General features: G+C 40.4%; 1 protein-coding gene across 2 annotated transcripts; it reads right to left on the bottom strand.

Annotated features, from left to right (window-relative positions):
* Positions 1-17,819, bottom strand: LOC105936133. Of its 2 annotated transcripts, XM_021323719.2 has the most exons (12): positions 17,318-17,814; positions 13,222-13,257; positions 12,791-12,892; positions 8,397-8,495; positions 8,184-8,249; positions 8,051-8,071; positions 7,798-7,863; positions 4,285-4,359; positions 2,253-2,375; positions 2,130-2,154; positions 1,969-2,051; positions 1-1,166 (listed from the first exon to the last, which is right to left on the bottom strand). In XM_021323719.2, the coding sequence occupies exons 1-12, from the start codon at positions 17,595-17,597 to the stop codon at positions 1,156-1,158; spliced, it is 987 nt and encodes a 328-aa protein (XP_021179394.2). In that variant the 5' UTR covers positions 17,598-17,814; the 3' UTR covers positions 1-1,155. The 2 variants fall into 2 exon arrangements, with proteins under 2 accessions (XP_021179394.2, XP_021179395.2); XM_021323720.2 differs by lacking the exon at positions 8,051-8,071 and having other exon boundaries at positions 17,318-17,819.
* Between the last annotated feature and the right edge of the window lie 1,708 nt (positions 17,820-19,527).

Below are 19,527 nucleotides of genomic sequence, written 5' to 3'. Positions count from 1 at the left end.
CCTCTAAAAAGTGTTTATTAGAATTACCGCAATACATTTGTATAAAGATACACAACAGAACCATTATCCAAAGGTTTATTGATGAAACTGGCTGACAGCAGTAGTCCTGTTAGCTCCTGACATAAAGCAATAGTTTGTCTCTTTACAGTAAAAAGCTATAAATGGGTTACCTCATGCTGAGTTTTTAAGAAAAATACAATTTAGCCAAATTCTTGTATCAAGATTGCTGAAAAGGTCCAGTTACACACAAAAAGTAACAAAAAACAAAACAGGAAGAATAACAAGAATACAAATTATTATAAGAAATTACCAGGCAAGACATTAGCAACAAGATAAAAGGATGAACAACAACATGATTTATTGCAAATCAAGGTGAGGACTGTAAGGTATGTGCAATCAATGAAAGATGTCTGTGGACTGAACTTTACAGTGGAAAGAAATTTTACAACAATAATTAGGCTTTTAAATGTATAGATTATAAACCAGCATTTTTATATTTAAGGAGAGTTGCTTTGAAGTGCAGGTCATGGTAATCAGATGTTCCCATCAGAAACCAGTCACTAAAAACAAAAAAAGCAAGTAGGTTTTTTAAAAAAAAAACAGAATATTGATTTTAAATATAAGCCCCGTTTCCTTTTTTAAGTTCAGAAAATAGCAGTGAAACGAAAGAGTAAAAGAAATGGGGAAAAAATTTGCCTTTTTCATAATCCTAAATTCTGTGACTGCTGTTAGATTTTGATCTGTAGGAGACGCTGTTTCTTCTTTACAATACACCACAAACAACAAAATAACTACATTCTTAGTTTCTTTTTGGAGGAAAATTTTAAGTTCATATAGTATTACATTTGAACACATATTCAAATCATTTTAAAATTTCTACTTAACCATCTTTGACAATAGAATGTGTGTCGTTGTTGGTTTTGATGAGGAAATCCAGTTATCAAAGGACGCAGAGAACCTTGTTGTCATCTTGCCTTTGCTCTCAAAAGGTTTCTAACTCCATTTTCCAATATTTTCCTGGTTGGCAATTTTTTCCCCCCACAAAATAAAAACTAAAAATCAGTTGTTGGACGTTCCTTCCAGATCCCGCTGTACGTTGGAGGCGCTGATGACACTCGCACGTGCAGATGTAGACTTATGAGCGCTTCCTTCTCCCTATCTTGCAGCTGTTGAAACACACATAACAGGAGCATTGTGGGAAAACAAGCCTGAATTGGAAGCTCACGGGGTTTTCACACTGCAAAAACTGAACTAAAAATAAAAAAAAAGTTCTTGAAATGAGTGTCTTTGTCCTTGATTTGAGCAGGTAATTAGGATTATCTGCCAATTGAATGAGTATTCAGACCCCTGGAGTAAGATAATTAGATGTACTGCACTGGAAATAAGAATAAGAATCAGAATCAGACATACTTTAAAATGGAGATAAGTTGTTCCTATTTAGGTGCAAAACTCATTGGCAGATCAAGGACTAACACACTATTTTCAAGAAAATGGTATAAAAGTTTCTTTTCCTTTGCAAAATTCCTACGGCATGAATCCATTTCCGTTTGCAGCTTTCAGCTAAGGCATGTAGTAGGGAAGGAAAGAAGGATATCTACCCAGTTTTTTTTTTAAGGTGGAGGACAGGCATGTATGAACTATACATAACATGTTCACCCTCCAAGTGGACACATTCCTCCAGTGTCTGGACCATGCTGACATTTACAGGCCTACACAATCGCTCCCCAGTCCTAAAGAATCAGTGTTTATGCTAGGAAGTCCCTATCTTTCAATCACAGCTACTTGTTTTAGGGCGGGGGCGAGAAATCACAGGAAACACCTTCTGTTGCGCGGCAGAGCCACCGAAGCCCGTACAGCACAACAAGATATTAAAAGCCAGCGGCTTTCCTGAAATAATTGGGTGATTGTGTCTGGAAGAACGCACAGTTCGGAGGAGCTGTCACAGGAAGCAGTGGCAAGGGCGCTCACCATTTTCTTCGCCGCCCGAGGACTTCACTCCAAGGAGCATGACTCCGTCTTTGGCGCTCTCTGGCCTGCTCTGGAAAGATGCGCTTCAGAGGCAAAGGCATAGATGATTATGAGCCACTTACATTTAGAATATAATCCACACCTTTAAGTACTAAACTTACTTCTCAGCTCCAGTGTCAATGGTTTCTGTTGAGTAGAAGAAGAGACAGTGATATGATGGCTGAAGTGACCGCTTGCAGATTTTTGAGAGATAGAAACCTTGAACGGCCTGATTTTGTTTGTACCTGTGTGATCGTGGACCTTCTTGGTTTTGAACTTGTAGAAAAGGGCAGCTACACCTACAACCACGACGGCGGGCAGCAGGATCCACCACAGTCGTTTGTCTGAACCCACGCGAGGCGCGGTCTCTGCCAACAGGAACATATGGGCCCCAAATACGGAGCTCGGTTAGGCCGGTTGAACACTTAATGTGGGCCTGGACCCAGAATGTGCTTCTAAAGTGGATCTGAGCTGTGCATTATGGGCTGTCTCATTTTCGGTAATGTCAAAATTAGTTAATCAAACAGATATTATCTCAAAAAATGCATAAATTGTAGAACAAAGCAGATTCTATTCAAACATGTAAATGTAATAAAAAGAATGACCAAGAGGTTTCATGGTAACCCATTCACTGAGCTATATAATACACTGGAGTGCTGATTTTGCCGAAAAACTGAAGTCACTGGCGGCCATCTTGCTACTCCCTACTCTCACAGAATCCCATAGGATTTGGTTGCAACAACAAGCAGTTTTCTGGCTGTGTGAAAACGTTTCACAGGTAATTCTACAGTCAGTGGATGTACTAACACTATCAACTACTAGGAAATTAGGTGCTGAAATATTTTACATGTTATTCATATTAAATATATATATATATGTATATATAAGTATGTGTATCTGTATATATATATATGTATACACATATGTAAATATATGTTTATGTATATTGTTATTTATATATTTATAAATGTTATATACATATATTTAAATGAATAAAATGCAAAATATTTCAGCACATGACTTTTTCATTACGTGATAATTTTAGAACATAACATAAAAGTATATGGCATTAGACATTTTAAAAGTTTTAATCCCCCCCTGAACATGAGAAAATCCTCGTTATTCGATGCTGTAGCGCACATATTCCCTAGTTACTGGGGGGAAATAGGGAGTACCAATATGGCGGCTGGTGGCTTCAAAGTGACTCGTTCTAACAGACGGTGATTAGCACTCCAGTGTATTATATAGCTCAGTGAACCCATTTGGGTTGACTCAGTAAAACCCATATCCCTAAAACTGTCCGGATGTACTAAGAGAAAGAAAAATTATCCCAACCATATGGCACCATATGAATATAGCCGTCCACTTGCTTAGTCATGAATTTATTGCAATTAACTACATTTAGGGTGCATTCACACCAGCCCTGTTTAGTCCGCTTTAATCGGACTCTGGTTTGTTTGCTCAGAAAACTCTGTTAGTTTAGTTCAGTTTCACTTGCAGCACGCAGTCCTAATTACAGCATTATCCTTTAAATCAAGACATCAGTTACAGAAAACCTGTGTGATAACTTATAGTAGACTATAAGATCCTAAAAAAGCAACAAATCGAGCCACCAATTCGTAGAACAGAAAAAAAACAAAGTCACTGACATCCATTGGTCTGGAAAAAGTCACAAATCCATTTCTAAGATTTAGGGACTCCAATAACCCACACAGTTAGAGTCATAAACCACAAGCCAGGAAAACATGGGACAGTGGGAAACCTTCCCAGGAGTGGCTGGCCTTCCAAAACTACTCAAATGAGAGGATTGACGTCTCATCCAGGAACCTAGAACAACGTCTACAAGGTTGCAGGCCTCACGTACCTCAGTTAAGGTCAGTGTTCATGATTCAACAACAGGCACTCTCACAGCACCGGGCCTCATTCCTAATCTACAAACCAACACATTTTGAACTGCGTTTAGTGGTAGGTTGCAAATGCTATGAGGCTCAAAGTGCCGCTGTTCAAACTTGGATTTTCTTTTATACATTTGTGAAGAAAAAAATCAAACAAAACAAGCCTTGTATGGACAACAAAGAATGTGACCAATAAAAGAGAAAAGTTCAGAAAGAGACTACAGCTGTGGTAATTTTAACACAAACTAAATTTAACTTAATATGCTTTGCTATTGCTATGTTCATAGTGGCGTTGCATTGATATTTAAAATGATAAATTAGCATTATTTTGGTTAGGTCTTTATTCACATCTAACCACAGCACTGTAGGGGCTTTAACTTACCGTGATGTTTCTCTTCAGGCGGTTTGTTGTCTTGCCTTTCACTGGATTCATGTGTATTCTGGGCCGCCTCGTTTGCTGTCATGTCAAAATCAATTCAACAGAGATTATCTAAAACAACTGACAAAGTAAGTAAAATGCCTGAGATGCAGAATAAATAATATAATGTATTCAAACATGTGAATGTAATAAACAATATGGATGAGGAGTCATGTGACATAAGTGGTGAAGGGTGTGGCCTAGGTTGGGAGCTCTGCAGCTCATGAAGCATTTTCTGTCTCAAAAGGAGCCAATGTTGACTCTCTGTGTAAATTCAGAGAAAGAATAGATTTATAGATATGCAGATCAAAAATGCCTACCCAACAGAAACTTGCACTTTGCCTCCAGAAAGGTGCTAATGCTAACAACAGCCTGGCTAAGGCGAGCGACACGGCACTGACAAACTCTGACTTCCATTCATTACCAATGAGAGACAGCCGTAGAATCATAATGAACTTTTTTTTTTTGCAGATAAACTGCACAAACTGGGCCTAAGGGGGCTACTTAAATGTTACTTTGCAACTGTTTTACATTTTTATGTGAACTTCTTTAGTTCTGCGATATTTGTCTTAAAACCATCTTAGTGCTGCCCTCCAAGGGTTGAACGTGGCTATTGCAGTTTAATTTTCATATTGGTCCAAACCATAGCCCTACGTGTGGTGGGTGAAAAATCCTCATCCCTCAAAAGACAGTTCAATAGCAGGACCACCAGATTTCACCCTGGTCACTCCATGTTTCAGCGCGTTCACTTTCCCTCATCCCGACCGCCGCAGCAACAACCACTGCTTAAAACTTCCAGCGCTCATGTGTGTCTCTTGGAACCGGCCACTTTGGTGCCATTTTCAAAAATGTGTCTGGGGCGGGGTAATCCCTTTACATCGAGGTGAGTTACACTTTAAAGAAACTTCAGAGATGCAGGAAAGCAAGCTCAACTCCATCCATCTAGCTCTTTGGATGCTAAGCTAACTGATTTAGCCATTCGCTAGGGTGCTGAATCTCGCATTGACTTTCTAGAAGATGCCAACGAAGTGCTCAAAGCAAATCCCCCAGCTACTCAGGCAGTAGTGGAGACCCTGCGATTGAAAGTAGATGACTTAGAGAATAGTTACAGACAGAGAAATCGTTGTTTGGTGTCTACAGTTTCAGCACTGAACGGACTGTGAAGACAGCGCGCAATTTGGGAAAGCTACACTGAGAAGGGCAACAAATTAGGGTCCTCTCAGACTACTAGTAGCGTTTCACATAGTGTAAAGAAATGTTGAGTAAAATCACTTTGACTCCAAGAAAGGGATAAGCCTCCCTACTACAGGGCACGCGTGGTGCTCCCGGGTTAGCAGACATCTGGCATCTACCAAGCCGAGAGCATGTTCTGGTAACTAAACCTCCTATTCGTCCCCTCACAATTTCTTGATTGATCATCTCTTTTATTTTGAAATCGTCCATCACAATTGTAAACTGTTGCTGTATTGTTAGCATACTCATGATTATAATAATCATAATTATTATAATTAACACAGCAGAATCCTTATCTGAGCAGGATTTTAAGAATTTAACTGCAGTCTTAGCTCAGATTAGATTTGGAAATTGTCTCCTCGCTGCAAATGAGAGCCTCGGTTTAGGGGGCTTTATGTATCTGAACAACATATGGATGAGATCGTCTCAGGGGGCAGGCTTTGGACGGCTGCTCCTCAGCAGAAAGACATTTGTGCCTTTACATCTACATGTGACAAAAACGGACAAATATGTAGACTTTCCATCAGATTGAGGTTATTCCCATAATTTTGGGGCGTGTTACGTTATTGTATTAGGCTAAATGTGATTCTATTTCTTTGTACAGGTTTAAACAATGCGGTTAGATTAAAGGTTTGATTTGATACTCCTCGGATTAAATAAAATTCAGCGGAGTTATACATCAGTCGATTTGTGTGAGTTTTAGTACTTTGTGTTTATTTTATTGTCAATTGAAGAAGTTTGCATAGCTGCCGCACATTTTAATGGCAGGTTGCTGCACACTTTTGAGCAACGTTAATTTTTGTACATGCACAGTTTGGACATGTATGTTTAAACAATACGCTGCAATTCTTTTGCACTTAGACACGCTTCGTAAGTGAGGCCCCCTGGACCCGATGGGTTTACCAGAGGATTTTATGTTACCTTTGCAAAAGAGCTTTCACCCTTGCTTTTTTAAAACATATGTGGAGGCATTAGATTGTGGGTGTCTCCTCTTGAATGCTAAAATTGTAGGCTGACTAGCTTAGTTAATTGTGATTTTAAAATTCTTTGTGATAAGATTGGACAAATGGATGACAACGCTGACACACTCTGAGCAGGTGGGGGGTTAGGGTTTGGTGGTTAAAAAATTGGGATTGTGTTCTGAGAAGGATCCGAGTACCTGGTTCAAAGCACTGAGCTATATAATACACTGGAGTGCTGATTTTGCCGAAAAACTGAAGTCACTGGCCGCCATCTTGCTACTCCCTACTCTCACAGAATCCCATAGGATTTGGTTGCAACAACAAGCAGTTTTCTGGTTGTGTGAAATGTTTCACAGGTAATTCTACAGTCAGTGGATGTACTAACACTATCAACTACTAGGAAATTAGGTGCTGAAATATTTTACATGTTATTCATATTAAATATATATATATGTCTATATAAGTATGTGTTTATGTATATATGTATATATGTATACACATATGTAAATATATGTTTTTGTATATTGTTATTTATATATTTATAAATGTTAAACATATATATTTAAATGAATAAAATGCAAAATATTTCAGCACATGACTTTCTCAGTACTTGATATTTTTAGAAGATAACATAAAACTATTTGGCATTTGACATTTTAAAAGTCTTAAGCCCCCTGAACATGAGAAAATCCTCGTTATTCGATGCTGTAGCGCACATATTCCCTAGTTACTGGGGGGAAATAGGGAGTACCAATATGGCGGCTGGTGGCTTCAAAGCGACTCGTTCAAACAGACGGTGATTAGCACTCCAGTGTATAATATAGCTCAGTGGTTCAAACCCCACAGACTGCTCTGGGTCTCTGAGCAAGACCCTTAGACCTATTTATCAAACTACCACTTTAGACTTTAAAGCTTAGTCAAAGTGAAAATTTCATGTTACTTAAAATGATCAAAACAAAAATGGTAACAAAGGGCTGCTGCTCAGAACTTGTTTTTCTTTTTCTTTTTGTCTTTGATATTTTATATATTTTTTATATACATTGTGATAAACTTAAAAAATGCAACGCTTGTATGGACAACAAAGAATGTGACCACAAAAAGACAAAAACTCAGAAAGAGGCTACAGCTGTGGGGGTAATTGTCACAAAACTAAATTTAGCTGTTTTGCTATTTATTTATGTTCTTAGTGACTTTGCGTTGACATTTAAAATGATAAACTGGCGTTATTTTGCTTAGATCTCTATTAACACTTTACCACAGCACTGTGGAGCGTTACACTTACCTTGACGTTTCTCTTCAGGCGGTTTGTTACTGGATCTGTGTTGTGTATTCTGAGCCGTCTCATTTGCTGTCATGTCAAAATGAATTAATGAAACAGATATGATATTAAAAAAACCGACAAAATAATTAGAATGCCTGAGACAGAATAAAGCAGATTTTATGCAAACATATAATTGCAATAAAAAAAATAAGAGTTAGGGATTTTATTGTAGGAAATGACATATAAACAGAGGGTATGCGAACATGCACCGTACCTGCAGAAGAGATAGTTGTACCTGTGGACAGCAGGTTTCAATATAAATAAATATTGGTAACAAGGCTCCTGTTAACTGATTGACACAATTTAAAAATCACATATAGAGACTTTTGTTGGCTATTGTGTCTCACCTTGAGTCGTTCTTGTGACAGATGGCTTTGAAGAGCTTTTTGGTCCAGGACTGCTACTTGTCAGATCTGATGATTACAAAAAGACAAACATAGGATAATACTGAATCCCACATTTAAATGTTCTCCTATGTCAGCATCACAATATGTGGACAAATACAGTCCATAAACTAAAACAAAGGCATGCAAAAAACAAATAATAGAACATTAAATTACCTGAGTTGTTGGCTTGGTTGCTGCTTGTGGTTGTGTTCAGTTCTTGGTTTGGTTTTCCCACGGTTGTCATCGTCTGGGAAATTGCAGCAGCGATTGTTTCTAGGAAGACAAAAAAAAAAAACGTTACTATTGTTCATGTTTCCAACCATCACACATGTTTTACTTATCACTGAGAGTTTTATCCAAATATTCTCTCCACAAAAAAAAAGGTTTTAATGATGGTACTCTGGAGTCCAATCACTTTTCCAACCCGTACCTTAAAAAATAATTCATACTCCTTATTCTCATCTCCTTAAGGAACAACAACAAAAATCTGTAAATTTTGTTGGATTTTATACAATATACCAACAAAATATTATGAGATGTTTAACGCGTGAAAAATCTTTTCACAGTTTGAACAAGAAGGACTGTCCAATCCATTATATGCTTTGATGTTTTTCAGTTCGGTCTCTGTGTTCACCACAGTACTGAGACCACCCTAGTTCTGTTGGACCTCAGCACAGCATTTGACACTGTTGACCATGATATATTATTAAAGCAACTGGAGAGCTGGGTCAGACTCTCTGGTACAGCACTCAATTTATTCAAATCTTTCCTAAAGAACAGGGACTTTTTTTGTGCCAGTAGGTAACTTCTCATCAGAGTGGACAAAAGTCACATGTGGAGTACCCAAAGGGACCCCTGGGACCCCTTCTACTCATTATCTATATGCTCCCACAAGCTGAGGTTATAACTAGAAACAAGATTAGTTACCATAATTATGCAGATGATACATAGCTTTACATTACAATGTTGTGCCAGTTCAGACGTGACAAAAAACTGCATCAATTCGGGACGTAACGGACTGCGTTACCCATGATGCAATGTGGTCAAAATGGCCACCAACTCATGTGGTCAAAATGGCCACCAACTCCCATCATGCAACATGGCAAAATGGCCGCCGATCAAGATAAGGTTGCTATGGTGATGGCTATAAAACCCGATCACACACGACAATCTTCCTTCTTCCCTGGCTTTAGCCAACCCGAGAAGACACACACACAGCTGATTCCGTTGGGGTGATTCCCCGCCACGTGTTCGATTGCTCGCTGGACCGAGATTTTTCGACGCAACGGTTATTCCCTGCTTTGTATAACAGGAGGTCGACTAAAATAAGTACTTTTAAATTCCCTCTGATCAAAAGACTGAGAGACGCCGCATCTCCCACTGATCGAAGAGGACCCCGCTTTGTCTGGCCAACAAAGCGACCGAACCCGGAGGAAGAAACGAAGGAGTTTTTTCCCCGTCCCGCTGCAGCCTGCGGAAAACTGCGCTCGTCAAGACGCGTCCAGAAAGCCACACTCGGAGCGCTCCGGACCAGCCCCGAGGCACCTCAAAGTAACGGGGCCTCCCCTTTTATTTCTGTCTCACCAACAGGGTGTTTAGAAGTGCCTGGGCAGGCGTAGAACTTTGTAGGTGTTGGTTAATGCTTTTATTCCACGACGAAGTTGGAATTATTTTGCTGAACATTTTCTTTGTATGTGCATGCATTTTACAATTGATTTTTGCTGTGTTGATTTGTGATTCATCAATAACCCCGCCGTGGGTCACTGTTTCAGTTTCTTTTCATCTTTTTTTTTTTCTGCTTTCCCCCCCCTCTCTCTTTTCGCTTCTTCTTATCAATTTAATCTCTTTGTCCGAGCTCGATTCGCGGGTTTGTTTAAACTCCCAGTTAGCTGCGCCCTCTCGAAGCGAGGCATTATCCCATCAGCGTAAGCGTGGTTACGTCATTAGGACCTCCCCTCATACGTCATCGTAGCAGCCATCTTGGGAGGGTGACGTATATCTGAACTGTAGGTAGCTTAGCTGAACTAGCTTTGTGTAAGACATCAAAGCGTCCAGTGAGATTCCCGAAGCTGTTCTGTCTATCAATGCTGATACGTGAAATGCCGGTGTTTCGAGGGCGGTGTTAAACAACTTTGAGTTAAGTTAAGATCTGCTAACCGCTCATTTTAATCCATTGTTTATTTTTGTTTTGTTCTTTATTTCCACATATATATTTTGCATGTTTTAGTTTAGTAATGAGTAAGAATTCCAAAGTTGTTGAATCAGAGAATTACTGTAACAGGGAATTGCTTTTGGTTCAATAAAACCACGACTGCGGAATAGACATTGTTTTGTGTTCAGTCCAATTCACAGTTGCCTGGGTATTCAGAATTCAGAGCTAACCTCCTTTGGAGTTAACATCTGATATTAATACAGAGACAATATCATTGGATGGTGATAAGGAATAAGGATTTAAACTCTAATTGCAGTTACATTGGGGTTCTCACAGCCTGCTGGATAAACCTGGTCGGTTAACAGTCCGACCTGATCATTTATTCCAGCATAAATGAGTTCATAACAGCAAATTAACTAATGCATTAGTGGTATAAATACTTATAAGCTTATAGCTAACATCACCACCATTTGAACTATATTTGTTATAGCGGAATTATTTGAGTTGAATGATTTATTATTTAAATTATAATACCAAATTATAATTAATAATAATAATACGCATATTCAACCAGCTTATGGCATAACAACAATGTCACCAGGTGATTCCGAACCCATCCGTGCACTGAATGGATGTTCAGAACAAATCAACGCATGGATGTGCCAAAACATTTTCAAGCCCATAATCTGGGTGTATTGATGGACTCAGACCTGAACCTTCAAGGTCACATACAGACAGGTACAAAGTCAGCATTCTGTCACCTGAAGAACATTTCTAGGATTAAAGGACTGATGTCCCAACGAGAGCTAGAGAAACTCATCCAGGCGTTTATCTTTAGTCGCATTGATTACTGCAACAGTGTCTTCACACGTCTATCCAAAAAATCACTCAGACAGCTGCAGCTGATCCAGAACGCTGCTGCTCACGTTCTCACTAAAACCAGGAAGACAAAGCACATCACCCCAATTCTGAAGTCCCTGGCTCTCTGTAGCTCAGAGAATATACTTTAAAATACTTCTGTTAGTTTATAAATCACTGAACGGCTTAGCACCGAAATACATTAAAGACCTGTTGTTGCTGTATCAACCATCCAGACCACTCAGATCTTCTGGTTCTGGTCTATTCTGTATACCAAGAACCAGAACCAAACGTGGGGAAGCAGCATTCAGCTCCTACGCTCCACAAATCTGGAACAAACTTCCAGAAAACTGCTAAAACAGCCGAAACACTGAGTTCCTTTAAATCAAGACTGAAAACCCACCTGTTTAGAGTTGATTTTGACCCATAATAACAGGAACACTGACCAACATTTTTGATATATACTGATGTTTTCACCTGATAAAATGTAATGTTTATTACCGGTCCCACAACCAGTGACCCTTTTGACGTGTTTATGATGTTTTTATGTTTTCATGATGTAAAGCACTTTGAACTGCCTTGCTGCTGAAACGCGCTATACAAATAAACTTGACTTGATATGAAAATGGACAGTGTATGGCATAGCTGCAAGGGAGAATATCATTCAGAGAGACAGCAAGAGGCCGTGGTAACTCTACAGGAGCTGTAGAGATCCACACCTCAGGTGGGAAAAAGCTAATAGGACGACTTTTAGTTGTGCCAGACTTTTTGCCACCATCATGTTGAGAAATGGTGGTGGCAGTATCATGCTGTGGGGATATTTTTTTCAGCAGAGAGGAGACAATTTGAGTTCATAAGAAGCTAAATACAGAGAAATGCTGGAAGAAAAAGCTGTTAGATGATGCAGAAGACTTAAAACTTGGACTGAGATGCACCTTCCAGCAAGAAAGCAACCCAAAGCATGTTCATGTGTTACAATGGCCTAGTCAAAGTTCACACCAAAATCCTATTGACAATGTTTGCAAGACGGCTGTTCAATTGATACTCTCCATCCAATCTGACTGAACTCGGAGTGAAAAGTGGGTCTACTATAATCTGAATACAAATTCAAGTCACATTTTTTAGGTTTTTAATTATAATGATTTCCATACCCCTTCACAATCATGCACTCCATTATGTTAATCTACCACATAAAATCCTGACTAAACCCTGCTGTAGAGGAAATGAACGAAGAGGAAGATAAGGTGAAGGTTATCCTAAAAAAAATAAAAATTTAAATGCATGAATCTACAGACGTTTGTGTTTGTAGTGTGACATTGGAAAAAAAAAACCTAAGGAATACTTTGGCAAGGCCCTGCAGGATCTTAAAACCTATGAATTAGCCTCCGCTTCACACTGCACATAAAACTGGGAGTAGACTTGAAACTAAAATCCGGTTTCTAGCCTTCAAACAAACACTGAACCTGAAATCTGGAAAAACGTAATAAAAATAAGTGAGCAAATGTATACAATTAAAAAAAAACAATTAAACAATTAAACCAAAAAAAAAGCAACTTACGTTGAGTCATTTTGTGGGTAGTAACAACTTGCTGAGAAGAAGCTTGAGTTGTTGATGCTGCGGCAGTAGTAGCTGTAGGGGCGTTTGTTGTACTTGCTGTCCCTGGTGTTTTGATGTTTAAAAACAAGAATATAAATGTTTTAATAATTAAACAGTACATGAACAAAGCACTGTCAGAGCTGTCTTAATTGTTTGTCTTAATTATTTGTGTTAAACATGCCGTGGCTGATTAAGAGACAAAAATCGGCTTCATCTGTTTTCACTGAGCAACCTATAGACTTTCGCCCTTTACTTCATCTTTTTGTTTTTTTAAAAGTGCAAAATTTTACTCCATGCCCACTGCAATTTTTCCCCAATTCAGACACAACATAGTGGAAGCTGGAAACAGTTTAACAAATCTGTGCAGTGAATATCTTAATTTCTGTACTTACCTGTAATCTGAGGAGGAACCGTGCCATATGTCGACTCTGTCGAGAAGAGACAGAGCTGTTGTCATTGAGAAATAAAAACTTAAAATAGTTATTCACAATTCCCACCGTCTATAGGGAACTTTATGGTTTTGTAGCAAACATTTTAATCTAAAACAGCAAAGGTTTACCGTTGGATCCAGGACTTTGATGTTGAAAACTAGATAATTTGGAACGGGTCTTTGGCTCAGATTGACTCGGTAAACCAGTCCAGGGTAAGAGGAAGTGAGTGGATGAATGGACTGATATGCCGTTGCATTAAAAAAGACAGTTCGTCCCCTAATAATTTTAGGTTTATACATATTTGGTATTTCTTAGGTGTATTTGGGTTCAGTGTGATTGAGCCTAAGCTTAGCTTTAAATACTTAAACAATCTGGTAAAAAACAGATTGCTTGTACATTAAAACTACATAAATAATGGAGCATGAAAGCTCTTTTTTTAATCATGACTGGATGGATGTACTGACCAAATAAATTACATTTGTAGCTTTGTTTTTAGAAAAGGACAGAAATGAGAAATAACAGCAGGAACTGAAGCTTCTCCTGTTCTGATACCAGTTGTGTTATAAATGCAGCACAGCTAGCATTCACAGGAATGTAGAAAAGCAACATTGTAAATGGCATGAGATCCATTTACTGATTTCTGCATTTATGTTGATAACCACTATTGTGGGTATGTCCTACGTTTTCATTTCCACTCACTTGATGCATTTTACGCTTTAGCCAAAAGTTGGCTACCTACGTCTAGTTTTTACAATAAAAAAAACCACAGTTGTTCCGTAATCTATTTGATTTTGACATGAAGAGCAAAGACGAAGGCATCTGTACACATTAGGTTTACAGTCACAATCTGTCTGTCCATCTGTCCATAAAGGGTTGATACTGCTGGTAAAACCTGTCCTGACTCAAAAGGTTTTTGATATATTGTCATGTTTTAAAACAGAATAGGCGTGAATCCACGGAGCCAGAACAACAATGCTGTTCCTGTGTTTCATCGCCTGAGGTCATAGGGACACATTTAGAACTAATTTAGTACAATAAACAAAAGCGTCACTTTTTATGTGTCCGACATTTCCTCTGACATGTTCTCTATTTTAAGGTTTGCACTTCATTTCTGCAAGATTCCTGTTTGGCAGAGATTTAAAGGTCTGAGGCACAGACCTGCATGTTCTGAGTGCTGAGTGTCACAGTGGGCAGGAAAAGTCAAGATAGAAGAGGAGTTTTGATGTGTTATTGACGAAGTGAGAAGCTGCATCCTGTCACAGACACACAATTGCTGTCCTGCTGGCCTGTGTCGGACTTCCGGTTTTAACCTCTGTCTGTGCTGACATTATTCATATTTACCAGCAGATAAAGGACCGAAGAGTCAAAAAGTTAACCCTGAGTTGGATTTATCCAAAGCACATTACAAAGGTATCCACACCCTTTAACTTTTTTAACTTTAGCATACTTAAACTAGAAACTTCACTCATTTCCATTGGGATTTTTTGTGACAGACCAATGAGAAATTGTGAATGAGTGTTGAAGTGTAAACTCTTTAATAAACAAAAATCTGGAAAGGTCAGCCATACTTTTGTTTTAAGTCTCACTGAGTGGATGCAAGTCTTGTAGGAGATTTCTCTACTAGTTTTGCATATCCACGCTCTGAAAGTGTTGCCCTTTCTTCTTTGGAAATAGGCAAAGGTTGGTCAGACTGAATAGAGACCATCTGTCAACATAATTTTTTAAGTTTTGCCAGGGTTTTAGCAGGGTTCTCGCCAGTTACGCCATTTCAGCGTAACACTGCTGCGTTCTAAGCTAACAGTATGACATAGATGTTTAAGAACACAGAAAGGTCAGTAAAGATCTTCAACGTGCATCAGCGAAGTTGAAAACCTCCCAGGCAACATAAGCTTACGCTAGCTGTAATTAGCTTGATGAACAGCCCAGTGACGGGGGTCCTGTCTGGGATCCCCCTTTGAGTGGAACAATGCAACGCTTCGCTGCGTGAATGCGCTCTTGACAACTTTTCAATTAAGCCAAGATTTGTGCAAGTAGCTGCTAATAGTTTTCCTCTCAACAGATTCTCCACCTGAGCTGTTCACCCCTGCACCCCTCCATAATTGCCTCTAATTAACTAATATGAACTGAACTTGTGCCATACTCGTAGACGTTCAAAGATTGGTACATTGTTTTATAACTTAACCCTGCTTTAAACGTCTCTGCAACTTTACCTCTGATGTGCCGCCAGAGGTTAGTACGCCCAGCCCCCCCGCCCCCTACCCAATTTGCGGTTTCACCCGATCCCGATGTTCCTCTCTACAGGTGTTGGGTGCACATAGAGTCCAAAAGAAAAGCAAAGCAAAGGATTGCGACTGGGCTCAGTGTTGGAGATGTGGGGACAAGCTCTGTTATCCGGGGCGGAGTTTAAAGTAGAGCTGCTGATTCTCAGCATCAAAAGGAGTCAGCTGTGGTGGTTGGGACATCTAATCAGCCGGCCCCCTGGGTGACTCCATTTGGAGGTTTTCCGGGCATGTTTCATTAGAAGGAGACAGTGGGGAAAACCTAGAATGCAGTGGAAGGCCTATATATCCCATCTGGCCTAGGAATGCCTTAGGAGCTCCTAGAAGGAGCTGGAGGATGTCATTGGGGAGAGGGACGTCTGGGTCTCTCTCCTGGACCTGTTGCCCCCATGGCCCAATCTTGGAGAAGTGGAGGCCAATGGATGGATGGATGGATGGGAGCCTGCTGTGTTCCTTGGTCTTCATGTAGCTGGTTCACTAATATTCTCCAACAAACCTCTAAGAATTTCATCCAACAGCTGGATCCATACTAGTGCAGGACGATAATTATGACCCTTACAAAGACGATACCAGTTTTGTCCATTTTCTTCTTTCCTTTTTTTCTCATCCATCTCCCTGGGATCTTTAGCATTTTGTGTCCGATGTGAGAATCGGCTGCTCTGACACTCTGTCCAACTGGCTAAATATGAGATTAGCATGTAAAATGCAAGTGTATCACAGACTACCCAAACAAACAGGTTTTTGCGACATGAATATTGCACACAGTGATAATGTGATGATTATATATTGTGCAGCTGTAATACATACTGAGATTAAATAGCACACAAATGGACCAGTGGGTATTTGAGCATACCTAACAGATTTTTATTTGTAAGAAAAAAAATATCCTCTGTTTTGTATAATACCCCAATGAAATACATTGAAGTTTGTGAGAAAATGGGACAATGTCAAGACGTATAAACACTTTTGCAAGATGTTGTTTTACAGGTCTCGTAGTTATTTGATGCCTGAAGCATCGAGGCTATTAGGCTGGAAAAACAAAATGACCTTAGGCTGATTTAACAAGGTCAAAACCTGAGCCTGCACAAATTCACGACAAAGCCCCGGCAAGAGTGTTTCCTCCAGATGTTTACTGCTGGAAGTCAGATTGTTTCCATCAGGGACCGTTTTGGTCGCGGGACAATAATCTGCTGTTTCTGTGACAGAGGGGGCAGTGTGGTTCCCACTGGTTATCTGCTGTTTGATCGCCTACCGGCCCAGAGCCGGGTCACTACAAGTGCTTTTGGCTCCGCACAAAGAAAAACAAATCAGGAGCCAATCCTTTTGTTCTCTTCCTCACTCAGGTTAAACCTGATTTTTTGATGCTGCACACTATACAGGCCATGTCATGTAAAAATAAGAAATTGCATTTGACTTTAGTAAACATAGTTCAGATCTAACATTTTGGGAAGTCTGAAAGCAAAATCATCAAGAGCAAACAAGACAGAATAACTCTTACATCTTTATCTCTTCCCAAATAAATGGAAATACTTTGTCTGTGTCTCAGAGGGCAAAGTGTGGTTCTTCTTTGAACATCTCTGAACTTTATCCTGGTGCAAACCAAAACTAAGTGACACCAAGAGGGAAAATAAAATCTACGATAAAAGCAACTACTGAGCACAAATGAAGGCAGTCGATTTAACGTTCTTATTTAGATCAATTTGTTTCAACTATGAAGGTTGAACTCTTCCTGCAGGATTTTAGGACATTTAAACGTAAAGTCTGAATAATCACCCTACCTGGTGTGGCTGATCCCATCAACACCAGCAGGAGGACAACCCTGATGGACTTCATGGTGACGGCGTGGATCTCCTCTGACTTCTCCCGAGGACTGGAGCTGGTTGGAGTTTGCAACAAAAGAAAAGAAAAAAACAAAAAGAGGTGTCCAAGCCTGGGCCCTCTGTCGCTGATGCTTATTTTCGCACTTCCTTTAGATAAAGAAGGGGAGGAAATACACTGGCTTCCCCTCCTGACGTAAAGAGGGTGGATGTGGAGACTCTCAGCACATGCCGAGTCCATTTAGACAATGATCTCCGTTCGGACCAATGTGTCTGAGCCAACTCCCATCGCTTATTTTTTCCTGCTCGGACCACGTTGGACGGGGTTGGGAGGAGACCGGGATGACACAGGGGCAATTACATCAGGTAAACAAAATCAGTGCTTGAGAATCTGAAAATGGTAGAGATGCTGACAAACTTCCACTAATCTGTCGTTAAACGTCTGCATCATCAAAAGAAGCAAAGACAGATTCAACGATAAACCAGCAGTTTGTTCCCCCCCCCCCCCCCCCCCCCATAAGAAGCTGGAGCGCAATATAAACAACCAAATACCAGCCGTGACGTCTCACTATTCTTCAGGGTTTCTGGAAGAATGCACGGTTGCTGGGAAGTGCAAACCAACAATACAAAACCGGAAACAAATTTACATTTCAGAAAACAATTTAACAATGCACAAAACACTTTTGTAAATTTGTTTTCTGAAATGTAAATTTGTTTCCGGTTTTGTATTGTTGGTTTGCACTTCCTGGCCACCGTAAGAATGCCTACATAAACTACATAAAGATAATCTCACTGAAACACTCAGTTTCCTTGTAAATTATTGTCAAAAAAGAGGATGTACAATGTCGTTTAAAAAGGGTTTTATTTACCCTCTTACAGATTCTTTCTGTTCTTGCCTTGTTAGATCATATGCCCACCCACATTTATTGGTTTAATTTTAACAGCCACCCAGGTCTGATGACAGCCACACCCTCAGAATCAGGAAAGACACTCACAGCCATAAGTAGGTAACCTGACAACAGCCAGCTGCATGTATCGCTCCGCCTAGCTCCACTCACATACATCTGGGACACGGCTCATTGAAAGTGATTTTCCCAACCAAATTTTTGGTCTGGCCAATCAGGACGCAGGGCGGGTGTTTCATGGATGTGACGTAGTGGAGAAGCCACCGTGAGATTCCAACAACAATGGCGGCTCGCATCGAGGAAGCAAGCGTTAGCATTGATGCTGCTATTTCTTCCGTGTTGTCCAATCTATCTGATATTGTTTCATTAAAAGAACATCAGAGAACGGCTCTGAAGGCTTTTGTTGTTGGAAACCATGTTTTCGCCCTTCTCCCGACCGGATTTGGCAAGTTTTGTTTTCCGGGGCGCGTACGCGGACGCGCAACGCGGACGCGCCCCGGAGCGGTTAGCAGTTAGCACGAACCATGTTAGGAGGCCTTTAGTCCTCAACGCGGTCGGCCCGGGATCGACTCCGACCCGCGGCGCTTTGCCGCCTGTCTCCCCCCCTCTTCCTGTCAGCTCACTGTCAATAAAACGCTTGCCACTACAGTGTTTCCCGCAGGAAGTTGCTTATGCGAGGCGGGGGGGGGGGGGGGGGGGGGGGGGGGGAGGACGACACGTTTTCCGCGGACCGGCTCGCGGAGCGGAGGGGGGGGGGACGACACGTTTTCCGCGGCCGCCTCGCCAAGATAGCGCTGCGGGAAACCCTGCACTAGAGCCGCAAACACATAAAAAAAAAAAAAGGTTTTTTTTTCCGGCGTCGGTCTCATCAGCATCACGGGTTAGCTTCGGTGTGACTGGTTGAAATAGCACGTCGATAAAGATGACAGACAAGTGGCTTATCCAATCATATGCAAGGAGTTTTGATAAGGCCCAGCCTTCAGTAAAGGCAATGCCTATGGCGGTGTCCCAGATGTATGTGAGTGGAGCTAGGCGGAGCGATACATGCATCTGGCTGTTGTCAGGTTAATAAGTAGGCCAGAAGATCTCAAAAAGCGACGCATTTTTTCTCGAGTTAAACAAAAGTTATTTACATCTGTCAGTCTGGAATTACAAAGCCATTAATAACTCCGGTAATCCCCAGCTGGAGCTGCCAAGCAGAAATGGAGAAAACAGAAAATAGTTGTGAGTCCTGCTACTAAAATTACTCTAGGAGAACATCTACGA

The sequence above is a fragment of the Fundulus heteroclitus genome, chromosome 14 (genome assembly GCF_011125445.2).
Source record: "Fundulus heteroclitus isolate FHET01 chromosome 14, MU-UCD_Fhet_4.1, whole genome shotgun sequence".
In the NCBI taxonomy this organism is placed as follows: Eukaryota; Metazoa; Chordata; class Actinopteri; order Cyprinodontiformes; family Fundulidae; genus Fundulus; species Fundulus heteroclitus.
This window is presented reverse-complemented; position numbering and strand designations above follow the sequence as displayed.

What these genes read in the sequence shown, in the direction of transcription:
- LOC105936133 (XM_021323719.2), bottom strand. Translation starts at nt 17,597, where the DNA reads ATGGACTCGGCATGTGCTGAGAGTCTCCACATCCACCCTCTTTACGTC. An exon ending in GATGGGATCAGCCACACCAG is followed by an intron (nt 13,258 to 17,317) that starts GTAGGGTGATTA and finishes TCTTCTCGACAG; the next exon opens with AGTCGACATATGGCACGGTT. An exon ending in GGTTCCTCCTCAGATTACAG is followed by an intron (nt 12,893 to 13,221) that starts GTAAGTACAGAA and finishes TCAAAACACCAG; the next exon opens with GGACAGCAAGTACAACAAAC.